This window comes from Triturus cristatus, chromosome 3_2, assembly GCF_964204655.1.
Source record: "Triturus cristatus chromosome 3_2, aTriCri1.1, whole genome shotgun sequence".
Lineage (NCBI taxonomy): Eukaryota > Metazoa > Chordata > Amphibia > Caudata > Salamandridae > Triturus > Triturus cristatus.
In genome coordinates this window covers 21,023,976-21,051,209 of record NC_140584.1, presented here as the reverse complement: position 1 = coordinate 21,051,209, position 27,234 = coordinate 21,023,976, and the positions used below count along the sequence as shown (strand labels likewise).

Sequence of the window (27,234 nt, the reverse complement as noted above, 5' to 3'; positions counted from 1 at the left end):
GATGGGGCAATCACCTGGCTATGTGTTTCTCTATATGTTTGTCTCACCAGGAGATGGCAATATGCAGGTTCAGAGCCAGCATTTCTGTCCAACTCAGGCTGTACAAAGTGCTTCAAGTCAAGGCAACCATGGGGAAGGCCCTAGCTAACATCACTTCCAGTAGCCGCCTACTACAAGAGGCCACGGCATAGGAAGCATCTGCAGATCACTGGCTGCTCATCTAAGGGAGGTCCATAGCCCAGAAGACCTAATTCTTGGCTTGTTTTACTTTCAGCAGGTCTTCAGTTTTCTGTTGGGGGCCCCACCGATGACACTGTACGTTAAAGGTAGCGATCTGTTCCCCCTTTACTGTGTTTGTGACGGAGGTGATTTGAATTCACAGCCCTCAGTGCCTCCCCAGCACTCTCTCAAGGCTTTCCAGTCCTCTCCGGCAGCAGCTGGATCATCTGCTAGTTTACACCATGTGAGTGGAGGTCTCCAATCTGTCTTCCCAGAGATTCTCTGGCCCCAGGCCCCGAAATAGGCCCAGAGATATTCTGCTCTCTCCGCACTTCAGGCTATGCATCAGGAGCGTTCACTCCATGCCGCTATGCAGTGTCATGACTCGTTGCCCACGCCCGTACCTCACTGAAGCAAATTGCGCGTCTTTTATTTCCCAATTTGTTACAGATCTGCCTCCAGTCTTGTGCAGGGCAAATATAGAAGCATCTCTACCTCCTCCCTGGTGACTTCATGGGATTTGCAACCTGCAAAGGGTATACCCCGCCTGTTCAGAGTACTCGGCCAGGGTTCAATTATTTCCTCCCAGGCTTCACACACAGCAGGGGAGATACTGCCACGGCTTCACTTATCTGTGCCCGGCTTTTTATCCGGGCCTGAGCTCTCTTACCTCCCAGGGGGCAACTTCTGTCGACCGGAGCGTCTGTTTCACTCTCTGGCTTAAGCTGCTAGAACCATGATGGATTCAAGCCAGATCTGTGACTGGAGGTGAGTGTCTGAAAAGTTTCAGCTCTCCGTCCATCATTTCCTTATGTTTGCTTTGTTCTCCCTAAGTCGGCAGGGTATACCCAGACGTGGGTCCCTTGCTCACTTTGCCACTGGATTCAAGCTATCCTGGCTGAAAAGGGTTGTTACCCCTGTTGTGTTTCTATTTAGATGTCCGTACATAGGTTTCCCTGAATCATGTCCTTATATAGGTACAATTCGCATTGCCCTTATTTAGGCATAGAATCCCAGTCCTTATTTAGGCATTAGCCATGCTATCCAAATATAGGCATGGTCACCTACATCCGTCCATCCCACGTCACAACGAGTTCTTAGAAACCAGACCCTTAAGCCATCGGGACTTTCCCTAGCTAGGATTATTGATTTCTCCAATGCATGAACTACTATTCCTTAGGGGTTCATTCATGACGTCTTCCACTGCCCGACTTTACGTCAATGCTAGCATTCCTAAGCACCTTCCAGGTATAAATATACCTTCCCTTACCATGGCAAGCACGGCACGGCTCGGCTCAATACGGCTCGCCACGGCAAGTTCGGAAGGAATTTGAGTTCTCGCCTGACGCACTGACCAGGCGCTGTCATCCCTGCTCGCAGAGAATCCAGCTTCCAGTGTTCTGACTCCCTTCGCGGGTGTTGGAGATTGACATTCGGAAAGAGATTCCCACCTCTCTCATTCTAAGGTATGGAGCGGACTAGAACCTAGAGGGACTCTTGGCATATAAACTTGTTATATACCATAACATAGAAAACAGTACATACTTCTTACTTTGTACTACACTTAGGTTAGGTACACTGGGGTAGAACTATTTAGAAGCATCAGACGAGTATTCACTTTTTAGCCTGTTATTTATGTATGTATATATGAATATATGTCCTAGCTAAAAGACAATGCTATTGCAGTATTATTTCTTCTTACTGCTTATGCTGTGCGTATTATATCTTGCTAACTGTCTAATGATTGTAACAGCTCGTATCTCTTACACGAGAAACAAGACTGTTAAATAAATCCTTTTATTGAAAACGCCCGTCCCATCTATTTCTTTGTAACTCTGAAGAAACTAAGCATGCACGATTGATTGAGTGAATCTGTTATCTATTGTTTCCATGATTCTGAGCCACGTTCCGATTCTAAGGGAAACAAAGTTGTCATGTTTATGCGGTTGTCAGAAACTACTCTCTTCTTGTTTATTCAAGAAGTTTCTAGTGACCTCTGAGTTAGCTAGTACACAAGTAATTAAGTTTAATGTACTCAATAGAGGCATACTGATCTTAGTCCTATTCAAAAACTATAGTGTATATTATTCCAATGCGCAGAGCCTGTAAGGGAAATAGGAACTACACTTCTCCCCCGAAACCGGTCCCAGGATGCTTGTTTCCGGTCCAGGGAAGACCTGGCTTGGCAGTTCGGGTTGGACTGTTCCCATGAGGAACAGAGTCAAGACTGATTTGCATATGGCTGGGTCTGAACTGGGTTGGCGAAGAGAGCTAAAGAACAATGATGGATTCAACCCAGATCTGTGACTGTGTGTGAGTGTCTGAAAAGTTTCAGCAACCTGTCTATCATTACCTTGTGTTTGCTTTAAACTGATCCTCGCCAGTTCCACCCAGCAGAACTCAGGTGCCATTTCATGGGCAGATCAACCTCCAATAGTAGGTCTGCATCAACTCTCTCACCCAGCCAGTTCCAGTTAGCTGCAGTAGCTGCATCCGGCCCTGGTGGCCATCTTGCGTGTCAGGGGGGAACGCTGGTTCTGTCGGCCTCTACCATGATGGCGACAGGGGTGTCCGCTGACGTACAGGAACCCTAGGAAGCTGCTTTTAATAATGCGGTGCCAGCCAGTACAGATTCGTACTGGGTGTCAGATGACGCAGGATAAGGAAAGGGCCAGTCCAGAGCAACAGGCTCATGCATCCTCCTCTTTCGACTGGTTAGCCATGAGCCCTAAACTTACTTGCTCATGCGCACAATATCTCATAATGGCTATTGACCTGGATCATGTTGCTTTACAGGATATACTATGCATAGTCCCTGCAAAGGGCAACTGATAAAGCAACTCTACAAAACAAGCATTGGTAAATGCATTAGGTTTGGCCTATAAGATTTATAAGCTGTTTTGTGTTGTAAGTTGTGGCTTGCTGAGAAGTTGTACAATATAAGTTACAGGAAGTGTTATGACTTGTCTATACAAAAATGCAATATATTTTGTTCTTACTAGTGGTATAGTGAAGACAGGTAATAGCAACATTTTGAAAACTTAAATGAAAGAGGAAAGTAAAATTAATTGATGTAATGCAATATTATGTGTTTAAATGAGTTCTGTTAACTTTTGGGCTTAGTGCCACTGCACTTGCTGCACAATTCAAATCATATTCCTAGTGCCTGCAAGATAACTGTATTTGTGGCTGACTGTTTAGTAGTAACATGTAGCAATATTAGAGGATATGACTACTTTTGGCTCAGACGCCACTGCACCAGTTGCACCATTCAAATCATTACCCTATTGCCTGTAACTGCACTTGTGACTGCCTGTTTAGTAGTTCATTATTGCAGAATGTAGTGTTTAGAGGTGTTCCTAGAGCTTTGGTCCCCGGGTCGCTGCACCATTGAAATCACGGCTCTAGTGCATGCAAGGTAACTGCACTTGTGACTGCCTGTTTAGTAGTTAAATATAGCAATATTTGTTGTTTAGAGGAGTTCTGACAACTTTTGGCTGCGGTGCCACTGCACCTGCAGCACCATTGAAATCATGACTCTAGTACATGCTATATATCTGCACCTGTTTAGTAGTAAGATTTTGCAATATTCTGCGTTTAGTGGGGTCCCTAGAGCTTTTGACCCAGGTGCCACTGCACCTGCTGCACTATTCAAATCAAGTCGCATTTAACTGCAAGGTAACTGCACTAGTGTCTGCTTAGTTGTAAAATATAGCAATAATTGGTGTTTAATGGGGTGCCACAGCTCCTCCTGCACTATGTAATTCATGACCCTAGTGCTTTCTAGATAAGCGCATTTATGACTGCCAGTCTAGTTGTAAAATATAGCAATATCAGGTTATAGAGGAGTTCTGACAACGTTTGGGCCTGGTGCCACTGCACCTGCTGCACCATTCAAATCATGACCCTGTTGTCTGCACGTTAGTGCACTTGTGACTGCCAGTTCAGTAGTAAAATATAGCAATATTAGGTGTATAGAGGGGTTCTGACAACGTGTGGGCCCGGTGCTACTGCACCTGTTGCACCATTCAAATCATAACCCTGTTGTCTGCAAGTTAGCTGCACTTGTGACTGCCAGTTTAGTAGTAAAATATAGCAATATTAGGTGTTTAGTGGTTTGCCTAGAGCTTTGGATCCTGGTGACACTGCACTTGCTTCACCATTGATGTTATGACTCTATTGCCTGTTCGATAACTACACTTGTGACTGTCTTGCTTAGTAGTAAAATTTAGCAATATTCTGCATTCAGTGAGGTCCTTGGAGCTTTTGGTCCCAGTGCTTGCTGCTCCATTCAAATGATGCCCCTTTTAACGGCAAGGTAACTGCAATTGTTACTGTATGTTAAGAAGTAAAATATAGCAATATTTGGTGTGTAGAGGAGTTCTGACAACTCTCTGGCCTGGTGCCATTGCACCTGCTGCACCATTCAAATCATGACCCTCGTGTCTGAAAGATAACTGCACTTGTGACTGCCTATTTAGTTGTAAAATAAAGCAATAATCTGTGTCTAGTAGGGTGCCTGGAGCTTTTGGTCCCGGTGCCACTGCACCTGCTCCAGTATTGACCCTAGCGCTTGCTAGATGACTGCACTTATGACTGCCTGTTTTAATTGTAAAATATAGCAATGTTAGGTGTTTAGAGGAGTTCTGACAACTTTTGGGCCTGGTGCCACTGCACCTGCTGCACCATTCAAATAATTACCATGTTGACGTTTGGAATCAGTGCTACTGCACTTCCAGCACCATCCAAATCATGACTGTAGTGCCAGAAAGATAACTGCACTTGTGACTGACTTTAGTTGTGAAATATATAGCAATAATTGGCGTTTAGTGGGGTGCCTAGAGCTTTTGGCCCAGATGCCACTGCACTTGCTGCACTTTTGAAATCGTGGCCCTATCATCTGCTAGATAATTGTACTTATGACTGCCTGTTTAGTAGTAAATTATAGCAATATTTGGTGTTTAGTGGCGTTATGACAACTTTTGGCCCTGGTGCCACTGCACCTGCTGCACCATTTAAATCAACCTCCTTTTGACTCCAATTGTGACTGCCTGTATCTTAGTTAAATCGATCTGATATTGCCTATAAAGTGCAAAGAATGTTACTAACGCATGAATAGGAAATGCCGCAAACATTCTAAGGCTACGACATCTGCTTTACACAACAATGTAATAACAAGCATTGGCATAGCCAATAGGTCTCGCCTTTGGGACCTTATAAGTGTTTAGCCATGCAACAGTTGCATAACTAAATACTTATAAGGTCCCAAAAGCGAGACCTATTGGCTATGTAAGCAGCCGAAAGTGAAAGTGATCGCGATCACACATCAAAGCGGCCGCGAAAGTGAAAGTTATCGCGGTAAAGCATGCACTGTAGCACTAGGCTGGCCTGGTAGCACTTTTTGGAGCCCTCTCAATAAATCTCGCCAGACCAGCGCATGCGCTGGGTCAGGCGAGACCTAAAAACAAGCATTCCTGCCGACTGTTAAAAGCTGTCTGTCTTTTCCCTGGAAAGAGAGCTAATGTTATAGTTTAACATTCCCTGATGTCCAGACAGTGAATGGGGCTTCAACAGTGTGAACAGCTTTAGTAGAAGATAAGTATCATAAATGGGTGCATCCAGGGAAGATAAGAATCTGTAAATAGTAAATGCTGTGCAGACTTAATGTAAGAAAAAGTTCCACCTACTAAAGTGGATTCGGATGAGTACTTTGGGCGTGAGAACTGTAAGAGAAGCCCCTTTTAAGATGTATTAAAAATGATAGATTTCACAAGCATAGCGCATTGTGCAGGCAAAACTTGAAAATGCAGAAAGATTTTCAGCAGCATCAACTCAATTTACTTTCACATTAGATAACACAAACATCACTAAGCAAGACATTAAAACAATCACTACTACCATTACACAATCAAAGAACAATACACCCCCAACAAATGGACAACCCAGAGGCATTTGAGAAAGGCATTAAGGGTGAGAAAATATCTGTTTAATATTTATTGTAGAAGACCTAATACAAATGCTGAGAAAATATTTAAGCAATGTGTATTTTCAGGGCTCCTGCACATGATATATTTCCATTCAGTTAGTCCTAATTGAATTTATTTACATAATCCATGGTTAGCCTGAAAATCTCGCATGATTTCATCACTCTTGGATGTAGATAAAATTACTATCTGAAAGAAACACGTTAGTTAGATTCCTCACCTTAGAATATCCCCAGGCGTCAGACTGGATCCGGAAGATTTTTCGTCAGCAATACCCCTTGCGCGTCGCTAGGCGTCGTCTGCGGCTCCGCGTCCGTCGTCGGCGTCGTGCGCCGGAATGACGTCGTCGGAGTACTTAGACGCCGCCCTCGCGCGCTGACGTCAGTTCTTCTTTTTTCCGCGCCAGTAAGCGCAGATCCGGGAGAGCTACCCCTTTTAGTCTTTTTTGACTACGTTTTTTGATCCTTTTTGATCTTGTCTCGACTCCGGTGCCGGTAGGATGCCTGGTTTTAAAGCCTGTGCTGACTGCAACCGCTTGATGTCGGTTACGGACCATCACCGCCGGTGCCTTTACTGTTTGGGCCTCGACCACGACGCGGAGTCGTGTTCGGACTGCAAGGTCCTGACCTCGAAGGCTAGACGAGAGCGGTCCCGTAAGCTTCTCGAGCTTCGCCACTCGGCTCCGCGCCCCTCTCGATCCCGGTCCAGGAGGAGGTCCAAGGATCGGTCGCGGAGCCGCAGCCGACGTCATCATCGATCGTCTGGCTCCAAGTCTTCGGGTAAGTCGAAGCACTCCAAGAAGTCCAAGAGGCGACACCGCTCTTCGGACTCCCCTCGCGGTCGCGCTACTCGGCCGAGGGTCAGGGTGGTTCCACCCCCGCGGCTCCGGCGGAGCCGCAGTCGCCGCGCAAGTCCCCATACCCGCCGGTCCCTGGGACTGACGCGATGCCGGCGGAAGTCAGTGCCTTCCTCTCGGCCATGAGGAACCTGGCTCCGCCGTCGACGCCCGCTGGCGCGCCTTCGGGCCCCGCGGACCCGACTGGGCAACCTTGCCTGCCGGCGGCTCCGGCCCCGGCACCGTCGACGGCTCCGGCCTTGACGCCGCAGGTGCCCGAGGGACCCGTTCCCGAGTCCCCGCCGACGCCGGTCGACCTCGTCACGCCTCCTCCGCCGGCGTCGACACCGGTACCACCTCCGACGCCGGCTCCAGCCCCGCTCCGGGCCCGGCGCCGTCACGGCGTCGATGGACGCCGCGTTCGGCGCCGCTGGAGACACATTATGTCTATCGCCCGGGCTCCGATCCTTCCTCCTGCATACCAGGAATCGGATGACGGGGGCGAATGGGAGGGATCCGAGGATCCTATGGCCGTTCAGGCTCAGCTGTCACAGGACTGGGCAGATGAACTGGGGGAGGCCAGTGGGCTGGATACCTCTCCAGACACTGGATTCATCTCTCCTCCGACTGTGGCTTCGGAGGAGGGTGCTGCTTTCTCTGTGGTGCTGCGCGAGGCGGCCGCAGCCCTTGGGCTCGAGCTACCTGCCGTGGCTGTGAGGACTAACGTCCTCACTGAGGTGCTTCAGTCTGCAGCAAGCTCCACTGAACCTCTGCTGCAATTCAATGAGGCCCTCATTGACGTTCTGCAGGGCACCTGGTCCAAGCCCTCCACAGTTCCTCCTGTGGACAGGAACGTCGCCAGGCGCCACCGCCCTGCTCCGGGCGACCCCAGTTTTCTGTCCCAACACCCTACCCCCGAGAGCCTGGTTATCCAGGCCTCTACCTCCCAATCCTCCTTCCCGACCGCTCCGCCGGACCGGGATTCCAAGAGACTGGAACAGTTTGGCAAGAAGCTGTTCTCCTCCCTTAGTTTGGGCCTGCGGTCCTTGAACACCGCCTGTCTCTTGGACCGTTATTCCCACTCTCTGTGGGATACGGTGGAGGACGTGCTGCCCCTGTGTCCGGAGGAGGTCCAGACACGACTTACCCAGGCTCTGGCCGATGGGAGGGATGCAGCACGACATGCTATCCGATGTGGGCTTGACACTACGGACTCGCTGGGTAGGGCGATTTCTACCACGGTGGCGCTTAGACGTCACGCCTGGCTGCGGTCCACGTCCTTTTCGGGTGATGTCCAGAGCACTCTCATGGACATGCCCTTTGATGGCACTCGCCTTTTTGGCGAGAAAGCGGACAGTGCGCTGAATCGCTTTAAGGACTCCCGGGCTACGGCCAAGTCCTTGGGCCTCTCGGCCCCGCGGTCGCAAACTTCCCCTTTTCGACCCTTTCGTGGCCAAGGAAGGGGTGCCTCCTCACGTACGCCTAGCCACCAGCCGCAGAACCAACCTGCGCGCGGTCGCGGACGTGGTTTCCGCCGAGGCGGTTCTGGAGGACGACGCAGTCAGCCCACATCCACCCCGGCAGCATCCGCCTCAAAGCCTTCCTAGTCCGAGCTTTCAGGCCCATTCCACGCCAGTGGGCGGCAGAGTTCGCCATCACCTGCTCCACTGGCGGTCCATCACATCGGACAGGTGGGTGCTGTAAATCGTCCGAAGGGGCTACTCCCTCCCCTTCGAGACGACCCCTCCAGCCATGCCACCGCAGCACCACCGTATCTCGGGGGATCATTTGAATCTTCTCCACGAGGAAGTTTCGGCCCTCTTGGCCAAGGGGGCCGTCGAGCACGTTCTGAGCCCAGATGTAGGTCGTGGTTGTTATTCCCACTACTTTCTGGTTCCCAAGAAGGGCAAAGGGGGCCTACGCCCTATCTTGGACCTCCGGAACGTCAATGCCTTCCTCCGGAAGGAAAGGTTCAAGATGTTAACTTTGGCTCAGGTTCTAGCTGCCCTAGACCCGGGAGACTGGATGGTAGCGTTGGACTTGCAGGATGCATATTTCCACATCCCCGTCCTGCCGGCCCACCGGCGTTACCTGCGGTTCATGGTGGGTCAAGAGCACTTTCAGTTTACCGTGCTCCCCTTCGGCCTTACCAGTGCCCCTCGGGTGTTCACGAAAGTGATGGCGGTGGTCGCAGCTCATCTGCGCAGATCAGGGGTTCCAGTCTTCCCCTATCTCGACGACTGGTTGTTGAAGGCGGGCTCGCCCCAGGCAGTCGTCTCCCACCTCCAGACTACGGCGGATCTCCTGCATTTGCTGGGATTTTCCATCAACGTGCCGAAGTCACACCTGAGTCCCTCTCAAAAGCTCCTCTTCATCGGAGCGGTTCTCGATTCGGCGCAGTTCCGGGTCTATCCGCCGGAACAGCGGGTCCGGGATATTCAGGCCCTGATTCCCATCTTTTGGCCTCTATCCTGGGTTTCGGTCAGGCTAGTGTTGCGGCTTCTGGGGCTGATGGCCTCCTGCATCCTACTAGTGCATCACGCCAGGCGGCGCATGCGGGCTCTGCAGTGGGACCTGAAGTTTCAGTGGGCCCAGCATCACGGCAACCTGTCCGACCATGTCTTGATCTCGAAGGGCACTGCACAGCAGTTGCAGTGGTGGCTCACGGACCGCGGATGGGGTGGCCATATGGGAGAGGCGGAGATCAGAGGCCTCTGGTCTCCGGCGGAGTCTCGTCTCCACATCAACCTGTTGGAGTTGAGAGCGATCCGACTTGCACTGAAAGCCTTCCTTCCCTCTGTCAGGGGAAGTGTCGTGCAGGTGTTCACGGACAACACCACCGCCATGTGGTGTTGCAACAAACAGGGCGGGGTGGGGTCGTGGACCCTTTGTCAGGAGGCTCTGCGCCTCTGGACATGGCTGGAACACCAGGGCGTCACCCTAGTGGTTCAACATCTGGCGGGCTCTCTGAACGCCAGAGCAGACTAACTCAGCCGCCGGTGCATGATGGATCACGAATGGCGTCTGAACTCCGAAGTGGCGCAAGGTCTCTTTCAGCAGTGGGGAGAGCCTTGGTTAGATCTATTCGCCACCGAAGAGAACGCGCAATGTCAGCAGCTCTGCGCGTTGGAATTTCCAAGGCGGCACTCGCTCGGCGACGCTTTTCGTCACGAGTGGAGTTGCGGTCTGTTGTACGCCTTTCCGCCTATACCACTTCTGCCCAGAGTGCTGAAGAAGATCAGGCACGACCGGGCCCAAGTCATCTTGGTGGCTCCGGATTGGGCACGAAGGTACTGGTATCCCGAGCTACTCAGTATGTTGACCGATCCTCCGATACGTCTGCCCCTTCGGGAGGATCTTCTGTCGCAGCAGCAGGGGACGGTCCTCCACCCGAACCTGTCCAGCCTCCACCTCCATGCGTGGAGATTGAGCGGCGGCAGTTGATGCCATTTGACTTGCCTCCTGAAGTCTGTGATATCATTCTGGCAGCCAGGCGTCCCTCCACAAAGACGGTATACGCCTGCCGGTGGAACAAATTTGTGGCATGGTGCACAGCAAAGGCTGTGGATCACCTTTCCACCCCTCTTTCTGAGGTTCTGCTGTTTCTTCATCTTTGGCCCGGCAGGGCTCTGCCCTGGGCACCTTGAAAGGTTATCTTGCTGCCATCTCTGCCTTCTTGCGGCTTCCTGATCAGCCTTCTCTTTTCAAGTCCCCTGTAGTTACACGCTTTCTAAAAGGCATTACTCACACGTTCCCTCCTGTCGCTTTTGTAATGCCTCAGTGGGACTTGAATCTTGTTCTCACATTTCTAATGTGCGCTCCCTTTGAGCCTCTTCATAATTGTCCTCTTCGTCTGCTGACGCTTAAGACTGCTTTTCTGGTAGCCATCACCTCGGCTAGACGGGTGAGTGAGCTCCAGGCTTTATCCTCAAAGCCTCCTTTTCTCTCTGTTCATCCGGACAAGGTTGTCCTTCGGCCTCGTCCCTCCTTTCTTCCGAAAGTGGTGACCCCCTTTTATCTTGGGCAGTCTGTCACCTTGCCCACCTTCTTTCCGCCTCCGCATCCTTCCAAAGAGGAAGAGAGGCTCCACCGTCTGGACCCAAAACGTGCGCTCTCCTTTTATCTGGACCGCACGAAGCAGTTCCGGGTGGACGACCAACTTTTCGTTGGATACGTGGGTGCTAAGAAGGGGAAAGCTGTGCACAAACGGACCATCTCTCTGTGGGTCGTTTTGTGCATCAAAATGTGTTATTCCTTGGCAAAAAAGGACCCTCCTGTTGAGCTGCGCGCCCATTCTACTCGGGCCACAGCTGCTACTACTGCTTTGGGACGGGGTGTCCCTTTGCAGGACATCTGTCAGGCGGCGACGTGGGCTTCGCTACACACGTTTGCCAGGCATTGCTACACACGTTTGCCAGGCATTATTGCCTTGACAGCCAAGTCCGGAGGGATGGCTTCTTTGGCCGTTCTGTCCTCCAGGACTTTCTGGTGTGATCTTGGTTCGCAGACCCACCACCGGGGATGGTATTGCTTGGGTATCTATTCTAAGGTGAGGAATCTAACTAACGTGTTTCTTTCAGATGAACAAGTTACTTACCTTCGGTAACTATGTATCTGTAAGAAACATTAGTTAGTTAGATTCCTCACCGACCCACCCATCCTCCCCGTTCTGCGAACTGACATCTAGGGTTAAGGTTATCCTTTTCAGGTCCCTAGATTTTATTTTTGGCACCAGTGTCGGTCTTTGCATGGCTCTGCGTTCCTGGCGCGGAAAGCTATGTACAAGAACTGACGTCAGCGCGCGAGGGCGGCGTCTAAGTACTCCGATGACGTCATTCCGGCGCACGACGCCGACGACGGACGCGGAGCCGCAGACGACGCCTAGCGACGCGCAAGGGGTATTGCTGACGAAAAATCTTACGGATCCAGTCTGACGCCTGGGGATATTCTAAGGTGAGGAATCTAACTAACTAATGTTTCTTACAGATGCATCGTTACCGAAGGTAAGTAACTTGTTCATTTGGACTCTGGAACGCCCGTTTACTGGAATCCCTATTGAAGCATTGCGCACTTTCCCAGTTCTTCTTTGACCATATAACTAATGCACCAAGTGTAAATAAAACAAGCATTTACAATGCAACGGTCTCGGCATGCTAAAGTTAGAGCTATTGGCATTGCTCATGACAATGCCGTTTCTTTAAATGTTTTAAAAACAAAAACATAAACAAAAATAATATCATGAGCAATGCCAATAGCTCTAACTTTACCAATGCCGAGACCATTGCATTGTAAATGCTTGTTTTACTTCCCGCGGGGAGCCCTGGTGCCCCCTCCCTTGAAGAGAGCCCCTCTTTCACACTCGCCCGCAGAGGTCTCACCTTCCCGCAGCCGCCTCCTGAGGACAGTAAGGGTGAAAGGGGTCCTTGGGTTTGGGTGAGAGGTGCTGGTGCTGTGTGCCTGAGACGGTGGTGGTCTCTTTCCCGTGCATCCCGTGCTGCGGGGTGGGTTGGAGCCATGTCCTTTGTACGTTGAAGTCTTTGTTAGGCTCAGAACTCGTTTAATAGCTTACCAAGTGACCCGTGCTCCTTGTCTGAGAGGTGCTGCCTTGAGGGAGTGACAGCCATGCGCATCTCCGGTGCAACTTTTTGGTGCTGCGGTGAAGAACTAACATAGCTGCCAAGTCTCTAGTAGCCGTGCCAGACTAACTACTCCAGTCCAGGATTTTCTTTGCATCCTGTTACTTGTAGTCCAGGTTTTATACTCGGCTGAATAAAACTACAAGTCCCAGAATGCAAAGTTAAAAACCTAGATTGGAACAGCTGAGCATGCATAGACGTGGAAAACTAGGCGATGCTGAAGTATGTCACCAAGTGTATATTTTGTTTCTTCATTCTCTTTCGGAGGCGGAGTGGGTGGTACAGATCCTCAGAAAACGTCAGTGGGACGAGGGGGATTAATTAGCACAGGATGTGAGATCCAGGCCCATCATACACGTGATTTTGAGATAAATGTTCTAATATTTATTTTATGGCCGTTTAATACTGTGTATCTCCAGCGACATGCTTTGTAGAAATATAGATGTAACGTTAGCAACGGACTCCATGTCAGAAAGACGCAGCGCTCCATTCCTGGACTTTAGTTTCACAGTTTAGTGTATTCTGGGGGTTTTCACCCTGGTCCGTAGCCAAATTGCATTAATACAAATTAAAACCGTGATTTGTAAAAGAAAACGCAGGTTTGGAATATTACAGCATTACCTTCTTAGTGAGATCGAGTCGGCTAATAAACCGAAGCTGACTTCTGTGTGTGACCTGCAGATCCCAGGCGGGCCCACTCAGCCGTTCATCCTTCACGGTCCACGGAATGGCTATCCAGTTAGATTACGTGTTAATAAATGCGAACTAAATGTTCATGCGCGCTGGGTAGAAGGTCTAAATAAAGAACACACGTTTTATTATAAACTAAAGAACAGATGCCGCAGTAACTGACGGCATAGAATGGTGGTGTCTTACTCGCCTGACATACCACTGCAGTGCATCCGAGGGCAGGCGTAAATTGGATCTGAAATCATTCCGGATGCCAGTCTTCTGCACGATTGAGCAAGGGTGAATGGGGGAGTGTAACATGGCCCTGTGGCTGTGAGATGTTTTGGAATGGCTAGTGACGTTATAATGTGCGCCAGGGGCTGCTAAATTGTACTGCGTTAATTTGGGGTGGGGGGGGGGGGGATAATAGAAAAGATTGTAAGAAATGTAAAACAATATTTAATCCTCTCCACTATGAGGTTATGATAAAGTGGTTCTTGCTGGTATTCGTAAATCTGGCTGCAGACAGCCGGTGTTGGTTCTCGTTACATTTTAAAATGTACATACAATAATCTTCAACGGATTATGTCTCGCTCTTAATTGATGTACTGCAGAAAGTGCTTGTAGCACCGAGAACACAGCTTAGCTCCAGTGGTGCGAAGTGTGACGTTACAAACGTATGGTGCTCTGCACCGCCTTTCATCTCGCGCCTATCTGGAGCAGATGCACGGGTCAGCACACAGTGCACTGTACATACTCCTTTCATTTGTTTACAGTAGGGAGCCGAGCCTTTCTTGGGGGGAGAGAGATGAAGGGGTGGGGGAGGTTGGGGGGCAGGAAGGTAGAGAAGAAAAGCGGCTAACAACTCACTTTTGTTTTTCGGGAGACTTTCAAGGGGGCCCCTGCCTCCTGCTGCCTTTACAATCTTATCTGGGACTATGGGCCGATTCAAATGCAAATGCCTGGTGCCAGGGGAGGGAGTCCGGGGGCACAGATAGTGTAGGTCAGCTGAAATGTCAAATGCTCACTCAGCTTTCGGAGCCTCACTGCCGGGAATATCAAGGCCTCAGCCAAGCTTCTACAACAAAGGGAAATTAGGCGGCACAGTGAAACAAGCACACCACCGCCTTTCTCCGAGGCAGAGCAGATGCCTCGGAGAAAGGCAGTGTCCTTTTCGGATTCGGGGGCGTGTTTTGCTGTTGTCTCCTCCTTGAGACTTTTCACAAAAAACACGCCCCCCGATCCGAAAAGGACGGGGCATGATTGGAGTGATGGGACCTCTTCTCCAATGGCTGGCCAGCATTTACGAGGCCAGCCAATGGAGAACAGGGCAGAAGAGGGGTGGGTTCAAGCCCCTCTTCTCCCAAGTCATTAAATCTCCGGACTTCCGGTCTGCCGACCGGATGGTCCCGAGACCTAAAAACCGCATGCTGGATGTGTGCTTCTTGTATGTCCCGAAAAGACTTCCAAAAGGTGGATCCCGACTGTCAGTTCGTGCTACAACGAAAATCCTAAATAAATACAGCAGTGTGACTCAACCAACCACAACTATACGGCGACCAGTTCTGACGCTAGTGATCCTTAACAATAACTGACGTGACTTGTAAAAATAGCAGGAAATCAATTTGGTTTTATGCCCTTTTCTCTTAAAAATAACTGTGTGACACCTTTTAAGAATAGTTTAAGAATGCTGCAACCATATATGTGGAATTTGTGTAGCGCAAAGCTAGCTGACACAGCGGAGCGATGTGAGTGCGGTGAATAATGATTGGACTCACTTCCTGAAATCCTTTCACCTCTCGCCTCACCACAAACCTGAGCTTGCCGCAGTATCTATCCTTTAACAGGCAGCCTGCCATGCACTGTTCACAGATCCCACGCCCAGGGGTTGCGTGCTTGGAAGAATGAACCAGTACTGTTTACAGGTTTAGGGCAATAAACTAAAATGGATTAAGGAAGCGCAGAATAACCTGTCAAAATGATGCTTTTTACGAGATCAGAATTCTATCACTTCTTCAGATATGCTTTAATAATTGCATATTAATAATTGGGTATATACGTGTTTTCTAATTAACCGTTTGAATCTTCGTTTTTGATAGAAAACCAAGCTTTATGGGGAGTTAAAACTAAAAACAAAAATAGAGGATTTCGTCAAACTCTTACTACGTCTATGACATTAATAAAAAGTTTATTTTCAAAGGATGGAGATATGTCATTACATTGTTATTGCTTGCCCTTTTTCCTCTTCTTTATCTGTTTATTTCCTAATATTTTTGTGCGTCTGTCAATTTATGGATAATGGAAACAATACTCCATTACTCGTGAAGCTTCACTGTTAGGTGTTGGAGCTTCTTTTTTTTCTTTTTTTTTAAAAACAATTTTTATTGAAACAACGAACAAAAGTACACCTTTCGTCATTACATGGTAGATCTGTGCGGTACAATGTGCTGCCATATCATCCAATTTCTGACATTGATTGCTATTGTCATACCGGTACATCCAAGCCCAGTCTTCCGCCACCCGCCACCTCCCTCCTCCTCCCTGACCCTCCCTCCGGTCAAGTCCCACTTGACAATACTGCCCTGAGTTTAGTCGCTTAGCTCGGACTCCGAGTTCGGTACAGGGGGTTCGCATAAGTTGCCTCTGTATGTGTTCCATTTTCCCCATATTCTCTGCCATCTACGGGGGCAACCTCTGTTGACACACACCACCCTCTCCGCCATCATGGAGTTGGAGCTTCTTTTAATATTTTTTTTGCATAGTGAAGTGATATAGCTTCCAAACATGAAAACATAGCATGATATAAACCACACATGCTGATCCTTTGAGAGTAACATGCTATTTGTCAGCATAGTTGAGGGAGGTAGTCGCATCATGTCCCCACTCCAGGCTCCTCTTTTGCAAGTCATTGCATTTCTCAACACTGGTAATACATAGTATATTTATTATTAAGTCCTATATTTAACAAATAAGGTATAGCAAGTTAGAACAGCACTTGGGTGTTATTTTCCCCACAGGAAATATTAGGATGTTTGTATAACAGTAGCCAAGTCCTTTAAAGACTGTGACAGAACAGATGAGTAATCATCATTTTATGTTTACACAGCGACCAGATCTTTGATCATGCAATGATTATAATTCGTTTTTATTGCGATCTCTGATTGGTAATTTACAAGACCTAAAGCATGATTGTGAAGAACATTGTTCTTAAAAGAAGAATATTAGGAAATGTGTAGTGTTAGAACAAATGTACACATTTTATTCTAAGTGAGGATCACTAAAATGTTAAGGTTTCAATAAAGTGATTAAAGAATTAAACTTCTGTATGCACAAGGATCCGTTCTTCGTTTTTCTTTTGGATGGCAATTAATAATGCCGAAAAGTAACTTGCAAACGATTTTTTATTAATAATGTACAATATTTTTACAAATTCTGCAAAAAAAATAACATTATTATTGGCATTATTGATGTTATTAGCATTTTCATTATCAATATTTTTATCACATTATCGTTTGTTTTTTAAAGATCATCATAATATTTATGATGATGACAATTTCTGTGTCTCGTGGCGAGAATCAATTGTGTGTAGATGATTTATCATTCATCTTAGCCTTGTTTGAGCTTGGAAAGAAAGGCTAGTTCTCAAACGAGTTTGACTCTGTGACCAACAGGTTATATGCAGATATCTACTGTGGGTAGTCAATGAACTGTTCAACTCTTACTGTTTAATATTTTAGAATAATTGCTGGTATAAGACTTTTGTCAGTTTTCCATTTTTGCTACTGGAAATAATGAACCTGCTGGCATTACTGCTTTGGGATATGCTGTATGGCTTTTCCAACTCTGCCCACAATAGTTGTAGATAAAGTCAAATGGCATTTTGAAATAGTTTATTTGCTTGGTTATACCATCCGCCAGCCATTGACACAGGGATGTCTGTTGGAAAAGTCTTATTGAAGGTTATTGTAATTTCCCTCAAACAGTATACATTTCTTGAATTTACAACCCTCTTGTAGCTGGGCTCCCAAATGGAGGAAGAGTTTAGTATCGAAAAGCATAAGCTACACATGCTTCTGCTTTTCTGAGCATGAGCCCCACAGCGTGCCCCATGGTAACCGCATAGCTTCAATAGGTTTCTTATCCACCAAGTGGAGAAGGGCCCGCCATGCTTTTTTTTTACTCATAACCTCAAAAGCATCCTTATTAGTGAACCTCTATCAGTACCATGTGTTTCTTGTGGTACAATCTAATGAATCCAAAATGTTCCCTTTGACAAGACTCTTTAAAGGTAATAGTGATGGATGCCTCACTCTGGAGTTGAGGCATTCTAGCCTCCCAATGGAGCAAGGATTGATGTGCTGCCAAGTAGGTCAATCTTGTTTCGATGAAGAGACTCTAGTTGAAGATGTTGAAGTTCCTTAAAACTCATGTACTGCAACTGATACACCACCAATACCATGTGTCTTTTCTTCTTACCAGTCTCACGAGCTTTAGAAAAACATAAAACAATAATTGTTCTAAATAAGTGGGTTTTTGATATTGCAGTGGAAGTTTAATGAAGTTAATTTAAATCGTTTTGTAGAATTGAAATCCTGATGCAATCTAATAAACTTTATTGCAGCAGAGTCAAAAATGTGATTTTCTCTACTCTGTTAAATGGCTGTGATTTTCAAAAAGGTTCTTTCAATTAGGCTCTCACTTTTCATATTAAATTTAATGTCTGTACAAAATGAAGTTTTTTTAAGAAAACGTCATTCCTCTGTCATATGAGATGACATGTTAACACACTACTTATTTCAGTTTCATGTATTACATTTGCTGCTTAAGAAATTCCAGCCAATTTCTGTTACAAAAAACACATTTAACTTCACTTTGTAACATTCATATTTACATATATTTTGTAATATACGTCCTTGCTTAGTTTGAATATTGAGTTTGAATGCACTTAGGGGCCGATTACGATTGCAGAAGGCCCGTCACCGCCAGCCATGAGGTGGCGGTCCTTCCGCAATCGGACCGCGTTATTCCACCCGCCACATTATGATGGCGGAGGGAATCGCGCTCGGACCGTGGCGGACGCAAAAACCGTCCGCTACGGGACTGCCAAAAGCAATCCTACAGATTGCCTGGCGGACGGTCCAGATAGTCTAAAATGGTGGCGGTGCCTAGCAGGCGCTGTCCACCAAATTAGGATGCTGGCTACATCCGGCCTTTCCATGGCGGCGATGCCGCCATGGAAAGGCTGGTGGGGATTTGTTACGGGGGCTGGTTGGGGAGGTGAGGTGAGGGTGCACTCGGGGGTACCCATGTACCCCCCCCCTACATTTCACAGCACTACATGGCAGGCATCGTGTGGTGCCTGCCTCGTAGTGCAGTGAAATGCACAACATGGTATTTTAACATCGCGGTGGGTGCTGCTGTCAGCAGCACCCGCCGCAATATTAAAAAGCAAGATCTACCGCCATGGTGGCGGTCACATCCTGATTGGGTGTGTGGGACCGCCGCATGCATGGCGGACGGTCTCAGCTCCCACCAGGTTGGCGGACGGACTCCAGTTCGTCCGCTATCCTAATGACCCCCTTCGTTTTGTTTAAACATCTTGACTAAATTCCACCTATTGAGCAAAATAACTTAGCATAATAGAAAGTAAACAGACCTTTCCATACTATTTCAAAGTACGCTTTCTTTACACATATTTTCAGTAAGACTACCAAGCTGCTTTTGATCAGTTTTCATTTTAATGATATATAACGTCACATTTGGGAGAAGCAATTCCACATACCAATGCTGCTTCAATTATAATTATTTCTAAAAAGACTTATACCTACTAATTTCACTATGATAACCAGTTCCCTGACCATTTAACAATTGTCTACCTTGTATGTTTTATTTTACCCGTTCCCTACAAAATGGTATAGTTACAAAGGGATATAAGAGGATGTGTAAACAGAGAATGATTATAGTGAATGTGAAGGAGCTATCATTTACCAGCAAACATATCTTATGGCCCCAACATGTTAAGTTTTCCCTTCATGAGCAACAGTTTAAGTTTGTTAACTCCTGCTCTGAACATGAGGTTGGCAATGCAATGCCTCCTGATTGACCAGGGTGACTGTAACTGCACACTTTACCATTGCTATTATCATTATGGAAAATTAAAGGTTTTACATTTAGTGCATCTTATTTTATAATATAGCGTATTTACAATTATTGGGCTAGCGTTGACTTCATTTTTCAGCCTTAAGTTGATTGATGGAAGATCTGATCATACCATACTGACCTTCAAATCCAGCCACTAACTTCTAATCAAATGCAAAATGGGTTGTTTTTAAATCTCAGTGCCAGGTCCATAAGGCCATTCATGGCGTTGCTCTGCAGAACCTCTAAATTGTTCACTCTATATTTCACAGTTAGTCTTTTTTTGTTGTTGATAAATGATGTTTATTAAATGTTAGTGTAATATCATCCAAATATTTGCATGTCAATCAAGGTAGACTATTAACATTGGAGATTAGTGATATAATCGAATGGCATAGGTAGGGGCTTAAGGAAGCACTCAGCCAAATAACATTTCCATGTCAACTATGCTGTCGTGGCTTACTGCTTCACTCCGCAGTGCCACACCACGGAACATAATCAGTTTACAATTAACCTAACAGTAGGAGAATCGGTCAACGCTCCATAAATCGAGTTCTACGACACATTGCATACATATGTGTAATGAATTATACAGAAGAAACATAACAAGATATTAATATATAAAAAAATAAATATAGCCGTGTGCTGTTGTGTACCCCAAGGGAAAGAGCATGTATAATTATAAAAAAAAATATATAAATATAAGAGGGGGAGAAAGAGAAAGGGCGGACGTGAAGGGTGACGTGGAATGAGGGGGGCAGTCAAGCGGGAGGGGAGGGCAACCACCCCGAGGCTCCATCCATGTAGGAGGACTCAGGTAGGGAGGACACCCGCAGCAATTTTTATTTTGACCACTGTTAAAGATTCCTGCCACTGCGCAGGGGTTTGTCTCTGGGGAGCTGACGCTCTTGCCTCAACCTCTCGCTGATTCATGCATTCTGAGACCAGTGCTCTCCGCAAGTCCAGCAGCCATGTGTCAATCTTGGGGCCCGTTTGCACCTTCCAGGCCCTGGCTATTTTTCGTTTGGCCAAGCCCAGAGCAAGATCCAAAAATGTATTCACGTTCTTACGAGTCGAGTTACGCCTCGTGACTCCCAGAAGAAAATGGAGGGGAGTCACCTCCACCAGCGCGTCCGTCGGCGCTGTAAGCACAGTAGCCACCTCTGACCAAAATACGTGCATGGTGGTACAAATACAGACCATGTGGGTAAAGGTAGCTCCCTGGGCTCTACATCTGGGACACACGTCCGTGGCAGTAGGGTACATACGTGCTAGTCTGTGGGGGTGAGGTAGGTATGGTGAAGGTAATTAAATTGAGTGTATTTCACTCTGGCGTTGACTGAAATAGTTTTGGGTTGGTTAAGACACTGCTGCCATTGTTTGTCTGATAGGGTAATGGACAGTTCGCTATCCCAATATGCACGCAGTGTCGTCAACGCAGGAGGATAATCGAGTCTAATGGAGGTGTATATGCTCATGGCCTGTCGACCGCGGCCATGTGTGAGTAGTGTGTGTAGTAACTGTGAGGTAACAGGTTTCACCCGTTCAGCGTTCCATGTCCGTAGGGACAAGCGAGACAGTTAAGGCATGTAGTAAAAAGGAACCCTGTGATACACCATATGTTTCCACCAATCCTTCAAATGTTAGTAACGGTGAGTCCGCGTACATGTCACCCCATGTGTCCAGCCCACTCTCCGTCCACACCCCCAACTCTGGGCGTCCATGACATGAGTACGTGCCTGGGAGCAGTTCCAAGGGTAAACTGGGAGCGTAAGGGGGTGGGTGCACAGTCACAGTCTTAAGAATGGTTTCTGAATGGTACTTTTGAGATACATGTGGTTTGGGGGAAGACCTTTACACTGTACGCTCCGTCCTTTGGAACGTCCTCCCTTGGTTTTTGCCTGGACCTCTGAAAATGACCCAAAATCTTGAATACCCATCTTTTTCATCAAATAATTTGTCTAAAATAACAGTATTTTTTAATGGCCGCCTTCTTAACGATAGCGGCGGTTTTCCTCCCCCTCTTTCGTCGTTCAAGTAGCGCTCTAACTCATGATTCAGTTCGAGCAACATTGTACAAAAATAAAGTAAAAGTTACGTTTTTGGAGTGAGTTAAACTGTTCACAAATTCGTAAATAAGATTATAGTTGCTCTCATTTTTAGTTTTGATTTATAATGGCATGTCACAATTCATTTCGGGTAAATGAGTTTTCAGCGACAGATTGACGAGATTCAGTTTGTTCGACCTCAGTAGGTAAGCTAACTGAAGAAAGGGTGTCACAGACGTGGGTGTGACCCGCGAACAGTGTTTTATCTTTGACAAGCGGCACGTTTTGAGCACTTGGGGCATTTTATTCACTCACTTTATTTAAGTTTTTAAGGTTATTTATTTGAGTTTTGTTTTTCTGTCACAACTTTAATGTAAGTTTAAATCGAATAACAATTTGTCGTTTTACATGTGGTAACAGAACATGCACAGTTTGATTAAATGCTAGTGAAAGTTTATTCTGATATGTGTGCTTCCTTTATCTCACTGACCCCTGACGAAGGGCAGTTTCCTGAAATGCATAGGATATAGATTTTTCATGCTGATTCATGGAGAATGGTGAACCACCATGCGCTTTTATAGGACAGCTTGAATTGTCATTTTATTGAACTTGTTGCTTGAACTCATTGTTTGGAAGATTAAAGAAAAAATAGCCATTGGATTAAAACTATGGAAGAAATAGTTAAAGCTGAATCAAGCCTGTTTATTGCATCCAAATTTTGTTCCACGGATGTGAATCCGAGCCTGGGCTACCTGGCTAGGTTTCAGCGTCTAGTTATTTACATTCGCGTGGATGGTGCGCAATACCAGGGTTCCACACCAAATCGTTGCATTTTAACATAAACAAAACAATTAATTTATTGACGTTTTGAGTGGAAAAATAGTGTGCATACTGCCATTTCTTAAACCGTATTCAAGGTGAACATATTGTATTTATACATACTTAAAGAGGCTTTTGTTCAGCCTCCTTCTGCCATTAGCTTCTTTGACTCAGGAACCGTCAGCTGTGTGTTCTAGACAATTGCATCTTGGATCAACCCAACACAAGTGTTTGTTTCACCTCTTTCCTCATGACTCATTGGGTGTGTGGGAAGGGGGGTCCAGCGAGCGGTTGCCCAGAGATCCCCAGGCTGAAGGTGCCTCCCCTAATAAATAAATAAAAAAATAATAATAATAAACACCACCAAAATGCAAGAAAACCGGGGCCGGCCCTCCCCTGGCGAAAATGCACCCCCAATCTCCTAGGGAACGCCTACAGCGCTCGGCTCCAGCCCGCGGCCTCGGGGTTTTTTCCCCTTCTCAGGCAGGAAAAATCCAAGTTTCTGCTCAGAGCATTTTCTTCTCACAGCTAACAAGATTGATAAATTCTTCTTTCCTCATTGAATATGGAAATTGTATTGTATGTATGCATGTTGTATCGCCTTTACTTTTTAGAAGGGTGTGTTTAAAAACTGACATAAATTTAATAATTGAAATGGGCTTGCTACACAATCCATTAGATGGACTACATACCCAACTCTTCAGGAAACACTACAGCGACAGACAGGACTCTCCCCTGGCTAATATCTTACTTTAATGTAAATAAATTGTAACTGGGCTCTCACCCTCGTTCAGTGCTGTGTTGCTTTGTAGCTTGGGTTGTGTTCTGTAAACACCTGTACATACATACCTTAACTCATTTAGGTGTTTTATATTGCATCAGCTTTCCTCACTTCAGAGTGCAGTACATACATTCAGGTACAATGTTGGTAGTTTTAGTTCTTAGTGTCTTCAAATGTGCATAGTTTCGGAGATTATATTCCCCTTCGCGGTGGCACTGAAACCTGCAACATCCATCTATCATCTATAAAATGAATACATATAATGTATTCAGTGATAAGACAAATATCCAACTAATTCAATTCATACTTTCTCTTTTACTTTCTGATCTTGTGTTATCGCTTTTTCTTTAACCCATTTCTACATAGAAATGGGCAGCACTATATATTGGCGATTCCACAACTAAAAACAATGATTTGATGTCTTGATTGGATTACCCGATTTACGTAGGTTTTTGCCAAATATAAAAATAAATAAATTGTCTTTGAAATAAAAAAGATTGTATTAACAAACGTAATTCTGATTGCACAATAAACTAGTACCCTTGTTTAAAAAAAGAGTTGTTAACATTCACAGTCTGAAAGCAAAGAACATTGTGGTTTGGTATTCTGGGATACTGCAGTGATTTCTTCACTGTTGTTTGCAGTAGATTCAGGTTGAGTCAGGATTTTGAGAAATGGATGGTAAATATATGAACATTGATCCTCTGGTGTAGATATTTGCTTTACAGTTCATTACAAGAAAATGAAATGCTGTTCTGTAGACTTTATAAGTGCTTTGAATCAAATTTGATCACAGAGCAGGGATATTCAAGTATCGCTTTCAATAACTGAAAAATTCCAACGGCAGCAATAGTTGTGATGCTTTTAATGGTTGGTATCTGCTGATTTTCAGCTTCTAAGATGGTGGACTAAACCAATGTAAATTGTCCTACTAAAAGTTCCTGTCTTTTTTCTGTTTTGTCTAAATAGAACCATGAAGTCCTCTCACCATCTAGAAGAGGATGACTTTGTCCCAGAACTTCAAAGGAGCATCCATCCAAGGGAGCGGCCAGACTGGGAAGAGACTCTCTGCGCAATGGTAACTCTCAACGCTCTACCTGGTTTACTTTTCTTCTAGTCCATTTAACACATTTGTAGTCCTTGCAGTTCCACTAGTCTTCATGTCTTTGTTTCAGGAGCTGATGGGTAAAATATAAATGCTGAAAGGAGCAAAAGGCCAGGTTCACGTCCCACCACTTGCGTAATTTTCTTTCATGTGATGTTTTAACTAAAATTTCTTACTTGCTTTGATTGTTAGCTAAGCATGTAACTGATCCAAAAGTCCTGTCCTCATCAATACATTTTATAATTCAGATTTTCAGACGTTGCTACTTCGATCTTGCTACAGACTGTTTTCTACTTACGTTTTCGGGTGTGGAGTTTAAGAACGTACATGACCGTGTTTTCATACGCTGCTTCTGCACTTGGTATCATGGATGCTTTCAAGACAAGAATGTTATTTTGCAACCATATGTGACTGCAAAACTGGAATATGTTTAAGTGTGCAGAGTCTGATCTAGGATGATTATCACTCCTGTCCTGCATCTGACCTTTCAGCATATGCCGTTCTGCAATCAGATGTATTACTTAGGGATAAACGCTGCATATGTTCAATATATGAAATGCTCAATAAAATCATAGTTCCTCCTCTTTGTTCCCTGATACAATCAAATTACCTCTTAGTTATGTGTCCCTGGTTAATTTAAAGTTAGAAAAAGAATCACTTCTAACTCGTTCTACATCCCCAACAGCAGGACAATAGGCAAATATTTAATGTATAATTTCCTTTACCTCAGTTTACCCCAGTAAATCCCCATTCCACCTCTTCGTTTCATATAATAAATGAGCTCATTACTTCAAACGTCTTTTGGATGGTGGGGATGTGTGTCCCCATGTCATAATACAGTTGCCCTTCACTGCTTTCAACCATTTAGTAGATACAACTTTCATTGTGAAGAGAGACTAAGAAGCCGGGTTGACAAAAGGACATTCCTACTTGTCCAGCTTTGAGTGTACTATTTATATCTATATGGCAAGTGATTTGGAATGATGAAAATTTGTTTGGTTTGATGTGGTTTGTGGATTTGTCATGATTTGGTTTTGCTTCAATTCCAAGTTTGTTGATGCAATGAAAAATGTCCTAGCTTTCGTAATTGAAGTTTTCAATTTTATTAAGGACAAGGAAGCAAGGATTTCGCTGTTTTCTTTGCTTTATTAACAGCAGCCATATAGAGAACAACAAAATACTTCATTTCCCATAACTCTTAGGGAAAAGTCAACAGTTCAACAATAGGCAACATCTAATAAGTTGAGGACAAGGCCCCTTGATAGTCCCTCGTTGATTATTCCTGCAACTGCAAATTGATAGCTGTTTCGACCCATCAGATCATAGAGGTAAATAAACAGAGGTGTATGATACTGGAAACCAAAAGTTCCCTACATAACCACCCCAGCAGAAAACCCACATGGTCACAATAAGCCCCAAGCAATACACTTATAAATATCAAAGAAGGTCGGACATACCCACCTCAACGTAAACCTTTCTTATTCTAGGGATAAAGAGTATGATGACGGATGGGCTAATCCTCGCCTCTGTGTCCTTAATAGAATTGAAAATTTCTGTTATAATAGTTAGGACATTTTTCATTCTATTTCGGGACTGAAGGCAAGGATTACACTTGTTTAAAGCTTATACACAACCAGCAGAGCAATACTAGAGACTGGCTTGAAATAAAACCTCTTAAAGGTCGAATCTGAGGACCAGTCCCTTGCATTGAGGATATTCTCCAGGTGGGCCCCAAGGGAGAAGCTTTTGATGCCATAGCTCCTCTAGTGGAGTGAGCCCCAAACATCTTGGTATCAGTGCTAGCTTCCTGCATTGGCCACCGGTCCCATCTGGCGCTGGCTGGTGAAGAGACTGCCTCGAACGGTTTCCTTAGGGCTATTAGCAATTGCCTCTCTCCATGGAGTGGATGTCCGCCGTCATAGCCTCATAACTCTTTATACACCTCTCAACAAACAGCTTCAGGGAATCTGGAAAAGAAGAAGAATTAACCAGTTGAGAATGACCTTTCGTACGTCTTGAAATATGGAAGGTGTCTCCCTCGGGGTGAATACTAAACCCGTTGCGTCCAGTGCACTGACATCTGAGACACACTGGCATGAAACCAGGCAAAGCAGAGTAACTATCTTGGCCGGCAACTCCTTCCGGGAAAGGTCTTTTTTTGGACTGCCAAGACAAAAACAGGTAAAGTACCTTGTTGACATCCGACTAAACAGAGTGTCTTAGTTCTGGAGGAAGAGAGAGACGTGGCGCAAGAGCTGTTGCACCAAAGGGTGTTGCCCACCGTAGAATCACCAACCGGTGAGCGACCAGCTGAGATTGCTGACCTGTAGGTGTTATATGCCCGGGTTAGGCCCATATATCAGTGCTGCACATTTTCTTACATTGTCCTCTTTATGCACAATAACATTTGACGGTAACCTTTTGCACATATTTGCATGCATGACAATGTTGGATTCGTTTCTCTGAAACTGCTCTGCTCATACATTTCGTTTTGCACAACATTATCATGAAGCCTTGAACACAGAGTATAAGGCATTTACACACGCTGTTCAAATGTATTTCTGTCTTCATCCACGGGGTGACAGGGCTATCTACATATCTATAACAATGCTAATCTGCTATACATCGCAAGGATGCTATTTATTATAAATAAATAGGCGTTCCTGGGGGTTAGCAAAGGAGAAACTTCTGACGTCAAGGGGTCTCTGCATGCTGAGGCTTTGCCAAGCAGCTGCCTAACATCTCCGTGAGGGTTGTCCAGTTCGTGACCAAGAAGGGGTCCTACATTCTTTCCTGCCGGGAGGTGGGGGGGGGGGTAATCATCCCGTGGGGGAATTCCTGGCTCTAGTTACACACACCTACAAATACTCTAGACATACATAGAGTAGAGATTACATAGTAGGAATATGCCTGATACCTTTTCTTATATGCCTGCGTATATATACACTGTTTTAGCACCATGGTGGAACTATATCTGCTATTCACTATTTTGGTGCTTGT

General features: G+C 45.8%; 1 protein-coding gene across 1 annotated transcript in view; it reads left to right on the top strand.

Moving 5' to 3' along the window:
• ARHGAP32 (Rho GTPase activating protein 32) overlaps positions 1-27,234 on the top strand; it is a 1,461,643-nt gene that overhangs the window by 173,283 nt on the left and 1,261,126 nt on the right. The window contains exon 2 of the mRNA XM_085647194.1: positions 24,099-24,207. Within this exon, the coding sequence (XP_085503320.1) occupies positions 24,099-24,207 (109 nt within the window). The remainder of the gene's footprint in view (positions 1-24,098; positions 24,208-27,234) is intronic.